Below are 19736 nucleotides of genomic sequence, written 5' to 3'. Positions count from 1 at the left end.
ATCATAAATGAAATGTAGCATTAAGAACTTGGATTCTAGAACTTTCTAGGTATGATTTTCAAATCTGGCCCTGCCTTTGAAGATACTAGAAACCTTGGCCAAGATAATTTACATTGAACCTCGGTTGCCCTTACTTAAAAATGAGGAAAAGGTCTCTGTCTTCAAAGGCCCCAATGAGGATTAAATGTGATGCAGGAAAAAGATTATCATATTTGGAAAGCCAGAAGAGGTAGAAAGAGGCCTGCTGATTACTACAGGGAAATCCTAATCTGCTGGGAATAGATAGAAAAAGACCAAGGATTTTTCACCCTGTGCTGGGACTTGAACCCAGAACTCGGCCCCTTAAACATGGTAGACAAGCTTTCTATCATAATGATAGCTACATCCCCAGCCTAGGATCAAGGAGTCCTAAAAGAGCAAAGCCCAATAAGGAGTAGAGGAGAAATGAGCACCAGTGGGGTCTTCTACAAAGAGAAAGTGTCTCAGAGGTAGTTGTAGTTGCTTTGCTAAAATTTCAGAAAGCGGAGCATGAGTGCTGTGCTGCCAGCCATGCAGAGGGATAACACGATGACTGTCGGATTTATTGCCCCATCAGTTGGGGAGGCTGGACTTGGAGTTGGAAAATACAAAAAACTCAGAAAATCCATACCTAAATTCCAAGGGAGATGCATAGGACTATCCTATACAAGCACCTTTACCCGCCAAACAAACCTCCCTCCCACTTATGCCCCCTGTGGCCACTCTGTATAACTTCCTTCAAACAGCAGTTCCATAAGCCGCAGGTTTGTTCTTGATTCTCCTAATATAAGAATCTGGTTCTTAGAGTGGCAGTCTGCTTTCCTTCAGGACTGCATGTTTCCACTTGGCAGGTATGAGCACTTTCCTGACCCCTCTGGTCTCCGCCTCCAAGTCTGAGAATCGAGATCAGGCTGAGTTTCTCAGGGGCAGGAAGGAAATAGCAATTGCATCTGATAGTTGTATCAGTTTTGTACAAAAACCAATTACCTTTAAAAGAGCCAGACCTCACAAACAAGTGAAAAATCTTTTCTGTTTCTGAAGGCCTCCAACAATATAATGTCATTTTTCACTCTATTTTCTTTGTTGAGGAAGCGCTCCTTTCATTTCGCACCAGTTCCTTAGAGCTTGCCTTATCTACTGTCTGCAGTAAGAGCAGGTAGCCTCACAGAACCTTTAGTCCCTCAAACAATCACAAACATTTGTCATCTCGAAGGGTGGATGATAGGTCTGAGGATTTATGGGACTAATGGTAGAAAAGACGAGATTTTTTTCAATTTTATTGGTATATAATTGGCAAATAGAGATTTTACATATTTATGGCATACAACTTGATGTATTGGTATACGTATACATTGTGAAGTGATCACTATAATCAAGGTAGTTAACCATCATCTCACGGTTACCCGGGAGTGTGTGTACGTGTGTGTGTGTGTGTGTGTGTGTGTGTGTGTGTGTTGAGCACACTTAAGCTCTACCCTCAGCAAATTTCAGACACTTAGTATAGTATTGTTAATTATACTCACCACACACATTACATCTCCAGAACTCATTTGATAACTAAAACCTTACATCCTTTGACCACCATCTCCCCAGGACCTATACCCCTAGCCCAGCCGCTGCTCTCTGCTTCTGTTCCACTGCTTTAGATTCCACCCATGAGTGAGATCATGAAGTATTTGTCTCTCTGTTTCTGGCATATTTTACTTAGCATGATGTCCTCTTGATCCATCCAAGTTGTCACAAATGACAGAGTTACCTTCTTTTTAAGGCTGAATAATAGTCCATTGTATATGCACATCACATTCATCTGTTGATCTGTTGTTTCTATATCTTGGCTGTTGTGAACAGTCCTGCATTGAACAAGAGAGTATTGATATCTCTTAGAGTGATTTATTTGTCTCTGGGCAGATACCTAGAAGTGGGACTGCTAGATAATATGGTATTTCTATTTTTAATTTTTTGAGGAATTTCCGTACTATTTTCCATAAGTATTGTACCAGTTTAGATTCTCACCCGAGTCCACAATAGTTCCCTATTCTTTGCATACTCTCCAACACTTACCTCTTATCTTTTTGATAGTAGCCATCCTAAAAGGTGATATCTCGTGGTTTTGATTTCATTTCTCTGAATGTTAGAAATGTTGAGCACCTGGAAAAGGTACTTTTTAATGGTATCCATCTTCCCGATTGTTTGGGTGATTCCATTTAGTTTAGGTCAAAATTAAACATTGTAGGCTAGACGTTTGGTGTCCCTACCTCCTGGTCCTTGAATTTGGATGGATCCTAAATTTTGCCTCAGTTTATAGCTTTCATCTATAATGAGATCATTGGGAAGGAATCTTCTTAGGAAAGTCTGTGAAATAGACCCAATGCTGGATGGAGCAGATAGGCCTCGGTCAAAAATTATTTATTGGCCTAAAAGAGGAAGAATAAAGAGGTGACTTCCCCTTTGTCTTTTGCTTGTTGGCTCATCATGGGAAGCACTCCTTTCCCACCACCTTGCCTCTGGCTTATTTCCGCTTCTCCCTGTTATCTGCCTGCGCTGACAGAGCTGTCAAGGGCACCACAGTTTAAGTGGGAGCTCAGTCCTTCCGCGTAGATCTGGGCTGGCCATGTGGTTGATACATGTGGGTCTGGGAAAGGGGAGAAGTTCGAGAACCCAAGGCTATTACCAGTGCTTCCCTCAAGTGTTCCACACCCAGAGGGTGATAAGGATGGGATCAAGGGGGTGGCACCAAAGGTTATTAGCAGCGTCTGGCAGACCAGGGCAGAGAGCTGAAGGAGTCAGCAGGGAATGGAATGGGTTAGAGAGTCAGCCAGAAAGAAGCACAGGATCGAGGTGAGAACTGAACCCTGCAAAGGTACCGAGTTGGAGACCACCCAACAGGGAGAGATGGCAGAGAGGCACCAGCTGCTCTCCCAGGTAAGTTTCCTGGCCAGCGTTTCCAGACCTTCTAGTTACTTCTGCACCGCACCCCTGGCCTTCCACATGCTGAAGGAGAGGTAGGAGCCAGGGCCTTAGTACAGACCAGTGCAGCACACAGCCTGGAGAACACACTGAGCAGCTCCCTACCCTGCCCCAGCGATATTTATAGAGGAATCACTGACCTGGGCCTGGAAACCTACTAGTGACTAGGGAGGGGACAATGCTGCTGGCCTGTGAAGGGAATTCCCTGTGGGGCTGTCCCACAGGTTCTTATCCCAACCCCCATCCCAGCACTACACTGACACCTGCTTCGACCCCAAGCAGATCAGATGTGGCTGGGGGGGGGGGGGCATGTCATGTGATGGGGAGGCATCTATAAATAGCTGGAGGTGGGCATGCTGCCCCAGACGCCTTGGGGACAGGCGAGAGCAGAAGCTTAAGGAGCTGCCCTGGGGGGAGGACAGGGGCAAGCAGGCCAAGGCCTGGCTAGGGCTGGGGGGCAGGCCACATGGAGCGATCCCAGTTACAGAGGCATGGGGGTGAACAAAGCTGGTGGGGTAGTGCCCCCCAGTACCAGTACATGCCCTTTGAACACTGCACCAGCTATGGACTGCCATCTGAGAACGGGGGCCTTCAGCATCGGCTCCGAAAGGACACAGGCCCCCGGCACAACGCCCACCCCACCCAGGTAAAGTCCTAAGGGGAGGGAAGCGGTGGACAGGGGAGAAGGTGGGGCCAGGGATGGATGAGTTAGGAATTAGGTGAAAAGAGGGAGCACCTTTCAACTTTGTAAAAAGTCCATGGTAATATGTTCAAATTATAAAACCCTTTCAAGGGTATGGACTCACCTAAGTGTGCACTCTAGAAATACATGTGCAGATTCATGTAGCCTTTACTAACAGGATAACCAACTCCTGTGGGGAACTGGCAGAAACAGATCCAGGAGGAGCTGGTGCTTACGTAACCTACACAGAGTGATTCAAGTTGGAGCCCACATGCTCTGTGCTACCAGCATCTCCCACATGCAGACCCTGGGGGATTTCTGCCATGCAACCTACCACAGAACACACACACACACATACACATACACACACACAAACACCGAACTCTTCTACAGAAAGCAGAAGAAAGGAGTCGAGACAAGTAGAGAAAACAGGCTGGGTGTCTTGCCAGTATTCAAAAACCTACCCATGTCAAAATGAGCAGAGAGATGTATTCAACTTTTAGGAGTTTGAGGACACAGCTCAGTAGTAGAGCACTTGTCTTGCTTGCACTAGGTCCTGGGTTCCATCCCTAGCACCACAGGGGGTGGGGAGTGGGGGAAAGCTCTTAGATGACAAGATTGAGCAAATAAGAACCTATTAAGTGTGAACCACTTAGAAAGGTGCTGGTCCTAGAAAGGAATTGGCAAACTAGTTAGGGAGAAGCATCCTCCAGGGGTGGGGATCAGTGGGTTCAGACCACTGATCATGTGGTTGATACATGTGGATCTGGGAAAGGGGAGAAGTTCGAGAACCTCTCTAGAAGAGAGGAAATAGAGTTGGGCCCAAGGAAAGGAAGGTGGTGAAATCACCCTGGAAAGTTTACAGGCCACGATTGTTAAGTCTACCTCTCGCCACAGAAACTGCAGAGACCGAGAGCGGAAGGTGTCCTGAGGGTCAGATCAGACTTAGAAAGTGTTTTGCTGACAGGGAGCCTATGTTTCTGTAGGTGTGAGGCTGGAAGCCTGAGGGGTGCGCTGTGCGGGTGATTCACAGCATTGGAGTCAAGAGGATCCTCAGCCCTGACCAGTCCCCCAGGGAAACTGTGGAGGCAGCACAGGGCTGGTGGAACTTTTGGGGAGCAGGACATAAATGTCATGTAGGCTGCAATAGTGAGATAGTGGTTTCTGGAGATGGTGGCACCTGACTGTGGCCTCTGACCCAGGCCTTGGAACACAATGTGAGTACCCTCATTCTCAACAGGGTACTGGTCATTTCTAGAGGGGGGAGGGTGACAAATTGAGGGAAAGTGCAGTTAGGGCACTTTCTGGTGACAGTGAGGACACTGGCCAAACATGCATGAAACCACATGGGAAAGAATGACAAATTGGTTTGGAGAGGGGTTCAGCTGGTTTCCACAAGTCTTTGAAAGCAAAAAAATTAGTTTGGATTTTTATGAGGGGAAATTCCAGAGTTACACAAAGCAGGGAGGATGGTATAATGAACCCCCAAGTACATGACAGTTTTCCACATTTCATCCACCTCATTTCATCGACTCTTCACATGCACAGAGGACTGTCAACATGTCCCAGGCATGGCATCACTTAGAGACTTGGGTTTTGATTCTGCCTTCCCCTCCCCTGCTTCAGTGTGGTGGTTAGTGCTGGACCAGCACAATGGATCTGGTCCTGTAGCACCTCCCGGCCTAGGTTTTGGTAGGAAGCACACCCTTCCTAAGCTATGCCAGCCTGGGACCTCAGGGAGCCAAGGCAGCCCCAGTTTTCTGAACTCCACTGGGAGTGTCTTCTAACTCTGGGTCCCAGGCATGGTTCTGAGGGAAACACTGACTCCCTGGGCCACTGGCCTCATCCTAGGAGACGAAACAGTTGAGAGCAGAGCAATGAGTGTGTGCTGGTTCCGGACCATGTGTAAAACTGATGCTCATGTTATGAAATCAGATCTCTTCTAAGTGGTTCATCCAGAATCAGCAAAATGGCCTGGCCTGCACCTGGTCCTAGAGGCTGGAGATAGTGTAGTGGGGGACAAGGGGGCAGTTAATAGTGGTCATTTTACATGCACCTCACAGTCACATATGCTAATGTCAAGAGGAGGCTTTGGGATCTGACTGTGCCTCTCTACCCCTTCACATGACAGTGGGGCCTGGTTACCTTGTTTTGGGAAGTAGATTGATTGACTTCCTTATCAGACCTGATTCCTCATTATGCCTATGAAGGCTGGGGAATGAGATGGATGGGGTTTATCCAAGCTCAACAGAGAATCCAGGTGCCACAGGAAGGCATTCACAGCAGGCAGTATAACCAAGTCATTTGTCTCCGTACCCATGTGCAATTTTTATGAGTCAATGAAGAATAAAAGTCATGTGCTAGCTTGGCCAGTTCATCCTCACCTGGTTCAAAGAGTGACCCTAGGAGGGAAGTCAGTGTCATGGAGTTGGGGGTCTTGGAAATTATAGAGTCCTACAGAAAGCATAGTGACACTTAAAATGCCTACCAGCTATGGATGCCCAATCTAAGTACGGTTCTCTGGGTCTCCACTACCTAGTGGGAATTAGCCTCCCTGATGAAGGCTACCATGGACCAAGATGAGTACAGGGTGAGGAAGGGATAAAAAGAAGGGGTGTGTGTGTGTGTGTGTGTGTGTGTGTGTGTGTGTGTGTGTGTTGGGGGTAGGGATGGACAGGAAAGAGCAGGAAATGTGTGACTGGAGAGTGGAAAGGTAAGAGCAGGGAGACCACAAAGTACCCTGCATGCAGCCCTCAACACCCCGGATCCAAAAGAGCTCTATTTCTTGTCTGTGAGTCTCCTTGCTGCCCTCTGTCTATGCTGAATAGACATTGACCATTCTCCTTCCATCCAGATTTATGGCCATCAAAAAGAGCAATTCTCAGACAAGGAACAGGATATGGGGATGCCCAAGAAGATGGGCTCCAGTTCTACGGTGGACAGCAAGGATGAGGACCACTATTCTAAATGTCAAGGTGATGGGGACTGAGGAGTAAAGGACTCTGGAATAGGAGGTACAGGGATTACAAGAGTACCCTGGATGCTCCGTTGTACGTACCTCCCTCTTCCACACACTCATAGAAGCCCTCCTCTAGGAGCTAAGGGAAAGGCACTTGACCCACCTCCTTCACACTGAGCCTTGTTCCCTACTGTCTCACCCACCCTCCCAAGAAACAGGAGCTTTATAGGGGAATTCACAGATTGTGGGGGAGTTGGTAGAGGTGTAAGGAGAATTCAGCAACACACACAAGACCCTAGAGCCCAATTCCTCCCCTCTACTCCTCAACCGCACACTTGAGGTAGTGACTGGTGGGCTGCGTTTGTCTATTTTTTTAACCCTTTCCTCTTCCTAGATTGTATCCACCGCCTGGGACGTGTGGTGAGAAGGAAGTTGGGGGAAGACTGGATCTTTCTGGTGCTCCTGGGCCTGCTGATGGCTCTGGTCAGCTGGTGCATGGACTATGTCAGTGCCAAGAGCCTTCAGGGTAGGCTCCTCGGGACCGATGCCCTCGGCTCTCCCCACACAGAGGCTGTTCCTAGGATTTCCACCTAGGGCAGGCTGGATGTGTTTGGGTAGGGGATGCTGTACGGAGGGCAGACACAACTTGGCTGAAGCACCTGACCTCAGACAAGACCAAACCCATCAAGACTCGAGGCCCAAATCCATGTCCCTTCCTTCCACCTGCAGTGGACACCCCTCTAATAGGTTAACCCACTTGCTCCAGTTTCCCCAGGATCTTCCCAGTTTTAGTTCCGAGTCCCAGGAACCCCTCAGTTCTGGCCAGGTGGGTGGATTGGTCACCCCATGGCCTCTAGCCATGCGCTACAGTCTATTCTCAAGTGTGACTTACAGCCCAAACACCTGCCTCCACTGGCAGAGGGAACTCGAGCAGGCACTCACCTCCTGCAACTCAGGTTTCCCACATGTAAAATGAAAGTAGTATCCCTGAGGAGAGGCAAACAGGATGTCCGCAGCCTGGTAGCACAACCAGCAGTGTGTCTGCCATGCAGTGCTATAGACGTGGGTGGCAGTGATCACCATAACTGTCAGCATCTCCTCCCTGACCCCAGGCTTGTGTCCCTGCAGCCTACAAGTGGACTTACGCCCAGATGCAGCCCAACCTTCCTCTGCAGTACCTGGCCTGGGTCACCTTCCCGCTTATTCTCATCCTCTTCAGCGCCCTCTTCTGCCAGCTCGTCTCTCCCCAGGCTGTTGGTGAGAACTTTCTAGAAGAGTCCACACAGTCGTGTTGCTTGCAGACTGTTCCTCCCATCCTTCAGCCCCACTTCCAGCCCTTTGGGGGCCCTGCCATGATCCCCTCCAGGACAACTTCTTCAGTCCTCCCAACCCCCATTTCCCTTCCATCTCCTGCTTAATCTCCAGCTCAAACTTGCCCATGACCCTTCTTTAACCCTTTCAGGCTCTGGAATCCCTGAAATGAAGACAATCCTTCGTGGGGTTGTCCTGAAGGAGTACCTCACAATCAAAGCTTTTGTGGCCAAGGTGGTGGCCCTGACTGCTGGGCTGGGCAGTGGCATCCCTGTGGGAAAAGAGGTGGGTCTGGTGTGCACTGGGAGAGAGCTGAGGAGAGAGAGAGAACAATCTAGGGGCACTCTGGGAGCAGTTATGGACTAAAGGCAAAGCCAAGAGGCAACAGGGAGGGGAAACACTGGGAAGGTCCTCTCCTGGGGATGCAGGTCAAAAACGTCAGAGCTGGGGGGCTTTCCTTTAGATCAGTCTCTCAACCTGGGCACTGTTGGCATTTGGAACTGGAAAATTCTGTGCTAGAGGTACTGTCCTGTGCAGCGTGGTATTAAGTATCATCCCTAGCCTCTAACCATAGAGGTCAATAGCAACCCCAGTTATGACAACCAGAATGCCCCCAGACATTGCCAAATGTCCCTGGGGGGGTGAAATCCTCCACCTAGTTGAGAACCGCTGCCTTAGCCACAATCCCCTTATTTTAACATGAGAAAACAGAGACCTAGAAACAGGCTGTGCTTCTTCAAGGTGTCACCCTCTGGTCTCAGTTCATCCTCATGTACCCTTTGCCCCCTGCTGTGGACACTCCACACATCCAGAGTCATGTTTTTAAAATGGAATAGGTCACATCTGACCTCTGATCAGTAACTTCTCTGCAGCTTTTCATACCACTTAAAATCTGAAGGTCTCACCCTAGTCTGCAAGATCTGGGCTGATGACACCCTCCCGTCTGCTAACCTTCCAGCCTCCCAGCCTGCCCCGCTCACTGTGCCTGGTTCACAGGGCTTTCTTCCCATCCCTCCACCACACCAAGCTCATCCCCACGTGGGACTCCTGCACTTGCTCTATTCACTCTTCGTCCTGACACTCCTGTGGCTCACTCACTTCATTCAAGGTGCTACTCTGTTTCAACAGGCCCAAGGAGGGGCCTCACCAGGCTACCTTTATCTAAGCACATGTCACCACCCGCCCTCAGCCACCCCATCTCTCTCTCACCCTCCCTCATTGGCCTCTTAGCTGGCATTATCTGAAAAGAAAACATGCAGGTCTATTATCTCCCTCTCTGATGAAGCTTCTCAGAGGCAGAACTTCTGTCTGCCCCTTTTCCAGCACTTCATCCAGTGCCTGAAGCAGGAAATATTCATTTCACTGAACCCTCTGACCCATTCCCTGCCTTGCAGCCTCTCACCCTGAGCCCTGGCTATCCCTCTCTTCTAGGGCCCTTTTGTTCACATCGCCAGCATCTGTGCTGCTGTCCTAAGCAAGTTTATGTCCATGTTCTGTGGGGTCTATGAGGTAAGGTTGAGACAGTGGAACACAGTAGGCGCCAGTTGTGAAGAAAGCCAGCCACGTGTGCACAGGGGGCTGGGAGGGCTGCCTCTGCTCCAGGCTGGCCATGATGCTGGAGGGGACATTGCACTAACCACACTCCTATTCTCCTTGGCCCTGCCTGCCCACATGAGCTGTCTAGTGCCTCCGTTTAGCCTGTGCTTGTCCTCCTAGAGCACACCTGTCCTGATCCGTGCCCCACCATGGTGACTGGGCTGGTCTGCCCTCATGTTACCCTGCTAATCCATATCGCTGGATCCTCCATCAGTTCCCCTTGATATCCCTCCTGTGCTGCCCTTGTCCCTTTGCAGTTCCTGACCCCCACCCTGATCTTGCTTACATCCCTCCCGCCTGTCCCACCCTGCCACCCCCTGGCCCCGCGTGCTTCTCTGTTGCAGACCGTGCCTGGGCAGCTTGACCTCCTGGTGCCAGCCTGCGCGGTAGGCGTGGGATGCTGCTTTGCAGCCCCTGTTGGAGGCAAGTTTCACTTCCTCCCCACCCCAGTTGCCTGAGCCAGACTTGGAAGAGGTTTGAGTGGCTGTCACAGCTTAAGGGTGGAGAGGGTCATGCTCACCAAAGGGGCTGGTGGGTGGGCATCCAGGGAGTGACCAGAGATTATCACCCATAACCTCAGTCCCCTGTGTTTTTTCACCAAAGGGCTGGATAGTCTTCTGAGAATAATTGCTGTCTCATGCAGAATTTGCTGACACTTTTCTGCCTGTCCTCTCCTGACTATTTTGCTACTCCCACTCTCACCACGAGTGTCCCCATCTCTAGCCCTCTCTGGTCACTTATAGTCTTACCTGCCTGGTATATATTGGCTTAACTTTAGTTCATCTTCAGTTTGGGCCTTGAGCCATGAGGTCACTTCCTGTTTGTCATACTCACTGAGTTTCTCCTGGCCTGGGAGTCACAGGGGCAGTGGGACCATGATGATTCCCTATGACTTAGGCCTCTAACTCTGCCTTCTTGCTGTCCCTACATGTCTCCCCCACCTCTGCCCCTTGCCCTCCTCCTCCCTCCTGCCTCTCTCTCTCTCTCTCCCTAGTAGCAGCCGTACTATTACACTGATATCCTGACGGTGGGCTGTGCTGTGGGGGTTGGCTGCTGTTTTGGAACACCACTTGGAGGCAAGTTCCCCCTCCCACATCAGGCCACCTACCTGGCCTTTCTCACTGTCAGCCTCACCCAGTACTGGAGCTAACCATTTTCCTATTATCATGAGGACAGCTTTTATGAACATTTTACCAGTGTCTAAGTTCAGTTCCTGCTAAAAGCTGTATGAGTGAGATGTCATAGAGGAGAGTACTGAACTGAATCAGAGAGGGCGAGTGACTGGAGCAAGGGCATCTGTTGGAAGCTGCCAGGCATTTGAACCAAGGCAGTCTTCATAGTCCTCTACTTATTTAAACCCCATTTGTATCATCAAATCTTTTGCTGCCATGTATCATGTCTTGTGATAGAATCCATGCACTTCTTTCTCCAAGGGAAAGCTTACATTTTGCTGTGTTCTATTAAGGATGTGGGAATTTAAGTGGACTTTATTTAGATAAGGACAATCTCTAAATGGGGGGGCCTTGTGGAATTTTTTTTCCTGATAACAAATTATAGTTTAGTTTGACTCTTTCTACCCATATGAGGCAAGCAGTGGTCTTTCCAATAATTTTTCTTATCATGGATGTGGTTGAAGAGGCTGTTCTGTTTATTTAGTCATCAAAATCAGGTATAGCCACCCTAACAGGGCAGGGATAATATGGATCATTCATTGGATTCATTGGTGATAAAAAACAAAAAAGGTTACCAAGTTGATAACTGAAGGAACAAAATTACACAAAGGGCATATGCTTTTCAAATGACCACCTGCTAGAGGTTCTTTTCAATGTTGAAAATGTGATCAGTCTTTCCCTAGAGGAGTCTTTCAGGTCACTAAAATGGCTTGGCTCAGGAAGAGGGCACAGGTCAGAGTTCAAAGTCAATGCAAACATACCCTGCTGCCTTGTGCTGACCCTGTGCCAAAGCACGCAGCATGGGAGACTGGGTGAGCACACCAGCAGGCACCCATTTGCACTCCTGTTGTCAGCTGTAGTCACTGAAGTCATTAGTCAGTGGAGGGCACTGTGTTTGAACCTCTACTAATGTTACATGTTCACACTTACTTCTATATTCATGTTCACTTTTACTTACTCTTTAACCTTCATAAGATCTGAAGAATGTTTTTAGACAAAAAAGTTTTGTTATTCTAATTTTGTTTCTATTAGCCAAGTTTTTTTTTTTTTAAAGTAAAGAATCTACATTTTCTATGTAAAACCGGAATTTCTGAGGTGAATGATAAAGGTTTTTTGGTCCTGTGTAGAGTACAGAAAAGGCATAACCCATAGGAAAGTTACAAATAATTGCTTTGAACACAGAAATTGTTAAGCACTTAGCTGTGATCCCAGCTATTCAGAAAGCTGAGGCAGAAAGATTACAGACAGCCTGGGCAGCTTAGCAAGATCCTGTCTCACAATAAAAATGAAAGGCCTGAGGATGTAGTTCTGGCACTGATGGTGTGCTCCTGGGTTCAATCACCTATTAGAGAAAGAAAAGGAAGGAAAAAAATTAATTATTAAGCACTTGGAAATGAAGGTACTGTGCTCAGGCTGTTTGTATTAAATGATAAATGTTAAAGGTCTCTGCAGATGGCATTACTTGATTTATTTTTTCATGAATATAGAATAAATCTGAAAGAAAAGTTGGTATTAAGATCATTCATTCACCACGTAGGCAACTCAGTTCCTTACACTAATGAATGGATTATCATTCAGTAGTCTACTGAAATGACAAACATCTTTTTGCTGTCATTATTTGTCAGGCACCATGCTTAGTCCTGTGCTTGCTGGGTGCTCATGTTTGAAAGGGAAGAAAGACACACAGATCATCACAGCCCAATTAAGTGTCCCAGTGGCAGCCTGGGCAGCAGTGGGAACCTACTCCTAGGCTGCCTGGGGAGCCTGTGAGGCTTTACAAAGGGCAGTGTTTAATATGAGGTTTTGTTAATAAGCAGGAAATTACAAGAAAGACAGTGAGGCAGGGTATACTGGACAGAGGAATAGCATCAAAGTCAAGATCTGGGAAACTGCCATTATATAGGTGAGTGCTATTAGGGGGCATGGAAAAGGAAAATAGGAAACGAGTCTGGAAAGGTAAATGGGCAGACCCATGAAGGTCTTCACGGGCCATGCACAGGAAGGTAGGTTTTATTCTCTAAACTGGGATTGGCCCAAATTTACTTTACAGAACACAGTTCTTCATGGTGTTAATAGATATAACAGGTAAAAAATGGCTTCAAGACCAAATCCGTTGGAAAATGCTTGGTTAAACATATAGTTTTTTTCTTTAAAAAAACTGGAAGGGTTGTTAGAACAGCTGAGATGCTGACTTGCATGGTGAATGCCCCAAATGTGGCTGGAAACATTCCCACAGAATCCTTTTGGCAGCCACTGTCTTGGGGGACTTGTATCACACAGACCTGACTTTGGGAAGTGCTCTGAAGCCATGGAAGGATTTCGAGGAAGGAAGAGACATGACCAGCTTTGCATATCTGTCCAATCCCTTTGGCACATGTGTGCAGGATAGAATTGGCCTGTGGATTAACAGGATTAATCTAAGATTAACAAGAAGACCATTGTCATAGTCCCAATGCTAGATGACAAAAGACTGAAGTGGGCAGATGTAGAAGAGATTGAGAAGAGGTTGATACATATGAGTGGTAGAAAGAAAAATGGGTGTGACCTGGTGATTTCTTTTATGTGAGGTTTGGAGAGATAGGTGAGAAGGAGGGGCCTAGGCTGACACCTAGGATTTCCAGCAAAGGCAGCAAAACAATGGTATTAGTAACCAAGGAGGAGGACGTGGGAAGTGAAACAGCTGGGGAGCTGATAAAGATCACTTTGAGTATGTTGAACTTGACATTCCTGTGGCATATCCAAGCAATTCCAAGTAGACAGCTAGCTAGGTAAGTCCAAAACCCAGGAACTGGGCCAAAAACAGGTTTGCTAATCTTGGTATGTAGGTGTAGCTGGCACTGCAGGCAAAGTGAAATTGAGAGCAAGAGAGGGAGACCAAGGACAACACCCTGAGTTGGATAGAGTCATAGAAACCCACAGAAAAATAGAGGAAGATTCAGAGTAGAAGAGAGCAGTGTCCCAGACCCAAGAGGTGAGCAGTTTGTTTCTTTAAAGCTTTGTTTCCTTTTAAAAGCACATTTTGTGTTTGGCTCAGGCTAATGTTAAAATAAGCTCTCATTCTTGAGCATACAGTGATAGACTGCTAGGGAAAGTGTCCCAGATCCACACTGTAGGAAAGAAAACCTAGCCCAGGATTTCAAAAAATTGTTGTAAAATATTAATAAGTTGGAAAGTTTCACTGAGGCCACTCAAAGCTGATTTTGCTTTTGTTACTGATAGAGGAAAGGAGGGAGCCCTGCTCCACCTGATCCCCACTGTGGGGACGCCTCCTCTTAGGCAAAAGGCATCTGCGTCCCCTGATGGGATTTGAAGAGCAAGACAGCAGGAGTGGCCAGCAAAGCTGCCCCAGGTCCCCTTGGGCTGGTGCCGCCTGCTGAGAGACCACTCACTCCGTTCTGTTCTCTTCCTTCCTCATCTTACCCTTTCTTACTCCTCTTTGATTTGTGCCAGATACTAAATTGATTTCATAAATCTGAACAAATAACTAGAACTGTAATAATCCAAATTCGGAGAGAGTAAGATGAGAATGGGTAGTTTTTACCTGAAGAAAAGATCTAGCTGGCGTGGTTACCCAGAGGAGGTGACATTGGGGCTCACCGTAGGACTCCATTCCCTGGGCACACTTAACTCAGTGTAACCAGTTGACTGTCCCCTGCAGAAGAGGAGGCAGAGGCCCTTGTGGGATTTGAGAGATATCACTTATAGATAAGGAACAGGGAGAAGAAATTCCTAACATTTGTGATACTGTCCAAAGGGGAAGGCAGGTTGTGGGTTGTAGGCACACCAATAACCAACCATCCATTGTGGGAAGAAAAGGGATAAATCTTGCCATGTTCAATGGAACCTCATCTCCATTCATCTTACTATATGCAGGGTCTCCTTCCTCATTTTTTGCTAAAGATGAGACTTAGCCATGTTTTAATTAATTTTGTTATCAAGTTTTACTTTGCATCTAATTAAAGTCCACCACTTTTAAAGAAAAAAAAAACCTTATTTATTTATTTTCATATTAGGGTTTGTACCTGGAGTTGCTCTTCCACTGAGCTCCTTTTTATTTTTTTATCTTGAGACAGAGTATTACTAAGTCCAACCCACTTACTCTTAATATGTTTAAAGGTTTATCTCTTTTGAATCTCTTGAAAGCTGTTTTTGTAAACTCATTAGAATTCCTTCCTTAGTCTCCATGCCCCTTACTCTTATTCTATAGATCCCCCTCCTCATTTTCTACTCCAGTGATTACTCTCAGAAATAGTACTAATGAGGACTACTAATTGGACTACAACCCTTTCTTAAGTATGATTGTTTTTAATCTTCTTCCAGCCTTGGTTACCCCCCTTGCTTTGGTCCCTTTCAGTCAGGATTTCTATGTTAATTTTTGTTTGTTTGTTTTAATTTGCATGAGTCCTCTTTCTTTTCTGGGAATTGTCAGCTTGTGTAAATACCCTGCTGCTTTCTTACTTCTCCAAACTCCAGCCCCTGGAGGTAGGCAGTGTCAAGAGAGTCCCAGTGAATTCTGAGCTCTGCCTGGCAATTCTGCTGAGTACCTGCCCTAGAAGCTTCCTCCTTTTAACCTTCCTACAGAGTGTTTTCAACTGCCTTTAAACATCTATTGATATTCAATAGTTGTGAACTACATACTACTCAAACCTACATACTAAGGGGTGGGAGGACACAACCACTTGAGCCTTATGGCTTGGGGGTAGAGGGCACATCCATTTCCCACCTCTTCCTCCAGCCTGGGCAGGCCTGTGGTGTGCAAACTGCAACACCAAGAGATCATTCCTTTCTACACTGGCCTGTCCCAGATTTAGATTTAAGTTTCAGCAAAAACTCCCCATGTCTGAGCAGTGGGGCAGTGGGACAGTGGGGCAGTGTTTGCTGATCCCGCTTCCCTGTCCCCATAGGAGTGCTATTCAGCATCGAGGTCACCTCTACCTACTTTGCTGTTCGGAACTACTGGCGAGGATTCTTTGCAGCCACATTCAGCGCCTTTGTGTTCCGCGTGCTGGCAGTGTGGAACAAGGATGCTGGTAACAGCAAGGCCCTGGGTGGAGGCCTTGGGACATAAGGATGCTGGTGAAAGGACATGGGGGGCAATTTAGGAAAGGAGTAGGTGGCATAATTTAGAAGCAGGCCCAAGGTTATAGAACAAGGACCTAGGTCATGGGGTAGGGAGTACAACTATGGAGTGATTGTGTATAGAAAAATGGAAATCACAAAGATAGGGAGAAATCAGGCCTGGGGGCAAAGGGGCAGGAACCCTGATGGCCCACCCCCCATCTGGCTGGCGGTGGAACCCCCACTGGAACCCTGCCTTCTCATCCTGCAGTCACCATCACTGCTCTGTTCAGAACCAACTTCCGAATGGACTTCCCCTTTGACCTGAAGGAGCTCCCAGCCTTTGCTGTCATCGGGTCAGTGGGGCCAACTGCTCTAGGTGTGGTGAGCAGGGTGTGGGGTGAAGCTATGGATTGGAAGGGACCAGGCCCGGAGGTGCGGTGGGCGAGGGGAGGTGTGGCTTGTGCGGGGAGGTGGGTGGAAGGGAAGGAGGGAGTCTGGTGTTTGTTTCCCTGCAGTGGCTGGGTTGGAGGGATGAGGGTTTCACGCCTGTGAGGTTCCAACCCGATAACTTACGCCCTCAGGATTTGCTGTGGGTTCCTGGGAGCCGTATTTGTCTATCTGCACCGCCAAGTCATGCTTGGTGTCCGAAAGAACAAGGCCCTCAGCCAGTTTCTTGCTAAGCAGTGAGTCACTGCCCTTCCCTTGCCCTACCCATTAAATGTTCTGATTTCTCAAGTTCCTCCCTTTCTCTTTGTAGAAGGCAGTAAACGCCTCTAGGTGGCGTGTAGGAGCAGGAATACTGCGGGAAGGGCAAGTTGTGTGGGCTCCTCTATAATGATTACTTTTTTTGGCAAAGAGAATGCTCTTTGTTGAAAGACCTGAGAGACTAGAGTGGACTGCAGGAAACTTGAGCTTGCCAAAGTTCTTGTGGTATTCACCATGGGTGGCTAGGCTGGGGGGAGGGTTAACTCTGTTTCTCTTTCAGCCGCCTGCTGTATCCTGGAATTGTCACTTTTGTCATCGCCTCGCTCACCTTTCCACCAGGAATGGGTCAATTCATGGCTGGAGAGGTCAGCCCTAGGGAGACTGGGGGTTTGGGGTTGGAGGTCAGGTCGCTGCACAGGGACTAGGTCCCTCAATCAGGAAGGGAGGAGACAGCTCAGGCTGTGAAGCTTAAATAGTTTTGCCCATGGGTGGACCCTCCTGGGAAAAGGGAAAAAGGGATCCTTGAACAGACAGGCTGGGGAAAGAGTTCTTCATTCTCCATGTAAAAAAGGAAATACAGTCTCTCCCTGGAGAACCTGCTTGCTCTGCTTCTTCCCCTCAGCTGATGCCTCGCGAAGCCATCAGTACCTTGTTTGACAACAATACGTGGGTAAAACACATAGGTGACCCTGAAAGTCTGGGCCGATCAGCTGTGTGGATTCACCCCCAAGTCAACGTGGTCATCATCATTTTTCTCTTCTTCATCATGAAGGTACTGCTCCCCGACTGCAGACCTCGTAAACGTGTCTTCAATCTAGGTAGCCAGGGTTTGCATGGGGTAAGAGGGGGCAGAAATTCTCTGGTCTTTCTCAGAACTTACAGAAGAAATCATAGAAGCTGCAGAAGTGAACCCAGATCTGGGCTAATTGCTCCGTTCATATCAATTTCTCGATGTTTGACATAATTATAATCACCCTTCCAGAGGTTCCACTTGTTCTCTTATTAAGGCATCTGAGAAGCCAAGTAAACAGAGTTTAGCAATATAGATGGCTGTGTAGAAACCTTGCATTAATTAACCAAATTCCTCCCACATGTTAGATAATTAGTACTTCATTCTCCATGTAACTGATAATTCTTTTTTTTAAATATTTTTTAACTGTGGATGGACACAATACCTCTATTTATTTTTATGTGGTGCTAAGGATTGAATCCAGTGCCTCACACTTACTAGGCAAGCACTCTACTACTGAGCCACAACCCCAGCCCCTGATAATTCATTTTTCAGGTGATTTGCACGTAGATTTTCTCCCCAGATTATGGGTAATCGTTTTTCTAGAATTTCAAAAGAGATAAAATATTTAAATTAATTTTAGTACTGACTATAAATAATTGTTATAAATGTTATTATTCTTCATTTAGGTAGCTAAGTTATTAGGATCTTTCAACTCAAACCATTTTTTCCTAACTTCAATTAGGATCTTTTTTATATCCATTCTTTTTCATACTTGCCCATCAAAGGTTATATATATATAGCCTACTCAATTATTACCCTGTACAAAGACATTTTTAATTTCCAGCCCTGGTGTGACATCTAGACAACTGCTGATTGCCTCTTTTCCTTTTTCTATGATTATCCTTCTACTAACACTGTGTCTTGCTTAAATAACCCAACATTTTTCTCTCTATATTAGTGTTCTCATATGTATGTCTGCCTATATAGAACTTTCATGTTTTTGAATACCTTTCTATTAACTTGTTCATTAAAACATTTTATGAATATATATTTGCCCAGGACACAAGTCACTAAGTTATATTTATATTGTTATTACAATACAGTAGGTTTATTTATTCATTTGTTCAAAAAATGTTACTAAACACTTGCTATGTGCCACCATGTAATATTTGATCATTGATCTTTGGCTAATCTTATGCTTGCAGTTGAAAAAACTTATTTTCAAAGATCCTTTCTTGTTTTATTTTCTGCTCCTTTAATGTGCTTTTCAATGATCTTATTATAAGTACGAGTATCAAGTATTTCACACACCAGGTCTTTCCACTCTGTAACTCATACTCTCAAGATCCGCTACAGGTTTCTTGAGGCAGTATTTGTGTGTATTCTCCCCCAGTTCACTTGAAATGTTCACTTCCATATTTTGCACACTTTATTAATTTAATTCTTCTTTATTTCTTCAAAATATTTAAGAATTTTGTTATAAAGAAGTTGTCAGCATCTTGTTAGGTATTTGATTTCTAGGCTTTCATTACAGAGTTTGTTTTCTCTAATTATAAATCCAAACCCCCCCCCCCCCCCCCATGTTGGTCATTGAGTCTACAAGTCCATCTGCAGTAGGTGGATTGCAGTTTGGATGATATTTCAGAATTTATTGTCCAGTGATGATAATTGTATTTTTCTGATATCTCTTTAAATTGAGTTACTTTGTAACTTTGGAGTTACATACACTGTTAAAGTGTCAAGATTTTGAAAAGTTTTATAGAAACAATATACTGTATATTTTTCAACATTTTCCCTTCACCTCCCACCTCCCCAGATTTCTAGTTATGTATCTGGATTGCTCTTCACAGATTAAAACTTATTTTGAGAAACCAATTTGGATGCTATAGAAGACCTCAATTGTATATTGCTGTAATTAATTTCTCACAATATTATTGATAATATTTACATCATAAATGTATCAGAAAAAGTAGCACATACTTCCTGGGCTATATTTCAAGTCCAACAGTTTGCAGCAAGCTCATAATATTCTATAATATTTATAAACATAAAAGCACTCATTGCTACAAATCCGTGATGTTTCCCAGCATTTTCACTACCTAATCATTGGATTCACAACCATGCCCTTCTTTTTTCCAAAGTTTGAGAAATAGCAAACATAGCCAATTTAAAATGTAAAAATTATCATATTAGTCTGTTCTTCATTGCTGTAAAGAAATACCTAGGAAGTCTACTTTGTAATGAAAAGAGATTATTTCAGGCCCCCAGTTCGGGACAACCGAAGAATAGTGACTTCACTGGGTGATGACCGCTTTGTGGCAAAAGGGAGCACATATGTATCTCAGTGTTCAGTCTCTTGTTTTCCCTCTGTCGTCTTATGAAGCCACCAGGAATTAATCATGAGGACTCCACCTAGATGACTTTATCTCATCCTAACCAGTTCTAAAAGGCCCTACCTCTAAACACCATAGTCATGTTGCCACCCTCCTAATACCACACAATGGGAATTAAATTTCAAACCATGAAACCTTG

General features: G+C 46.1%; 1 protein-coding gene across 1 annotated transcript in view; it reads left to right on the top strand.

Annotated features, from left to right (window-relative positions):
* The first annotated feature begins 3451 nt into the window (after positions 1-3451).
* Positions 3452-19736, top strand: part of Clcn1 (chloride voltage-gated channel 1) — a 30483-nt gene continuing 14198 nt past the window's right edge. Inside the window, exons 1-12 of the mRNA XM_027943449.2 lie at positions 3452-3631; positions 6522-6642; positions 7021-7152; positions 7755-7883; positions 8089-8222; positions 9369-9446; positions 10531-10609; positions 15610-15735; positions 16035-16119; positions 16348-16449; positions 16752-16836; positions 17094-17243. Of these exons, the coding sequence (XP_027799250.2) occupies positions 3452-3631; positions 6522-6642; positions 7021-7152; positions 7755-7883; positions 8089-8222; positions 9369-9446; positions 10531-10609; positions 15610-15735; positions 16035-16119; positions 16348-16449; positions 16752-16836; positions 17094-17243 (1401 nt within the window). The remainder of the gene's footprint in view (positions 3632-6521; positions 6643-7020; positions 7153-7754; positions 7884-8088; positions 8223-9368; positions 9447-10530; positions 10610-15609; positions 15736-16034; positions 16120-16347; positions 16450-16751; positions 16837-17093; positions 17244-19736) is intronic.

This window comes from Marmota flaviventris, chromosome 1, assembly GCF_047511675.1.
Source record: "Marmota flaviventris isolate mMarFla1 chromosome 1, mMarFla1.hap1, whole genome shotgun sequence".
Lineage (NCBI taxonomy): Eukaryota > Metazoa > Chordata > Mammalia > Rodentia > Sciuridae > Marmota > Marmota flaviventris.
Note: the sequence above shows the minus strand (reverse complement) of the source record. Positions and strands in the feature narration are given on the sequence as shown.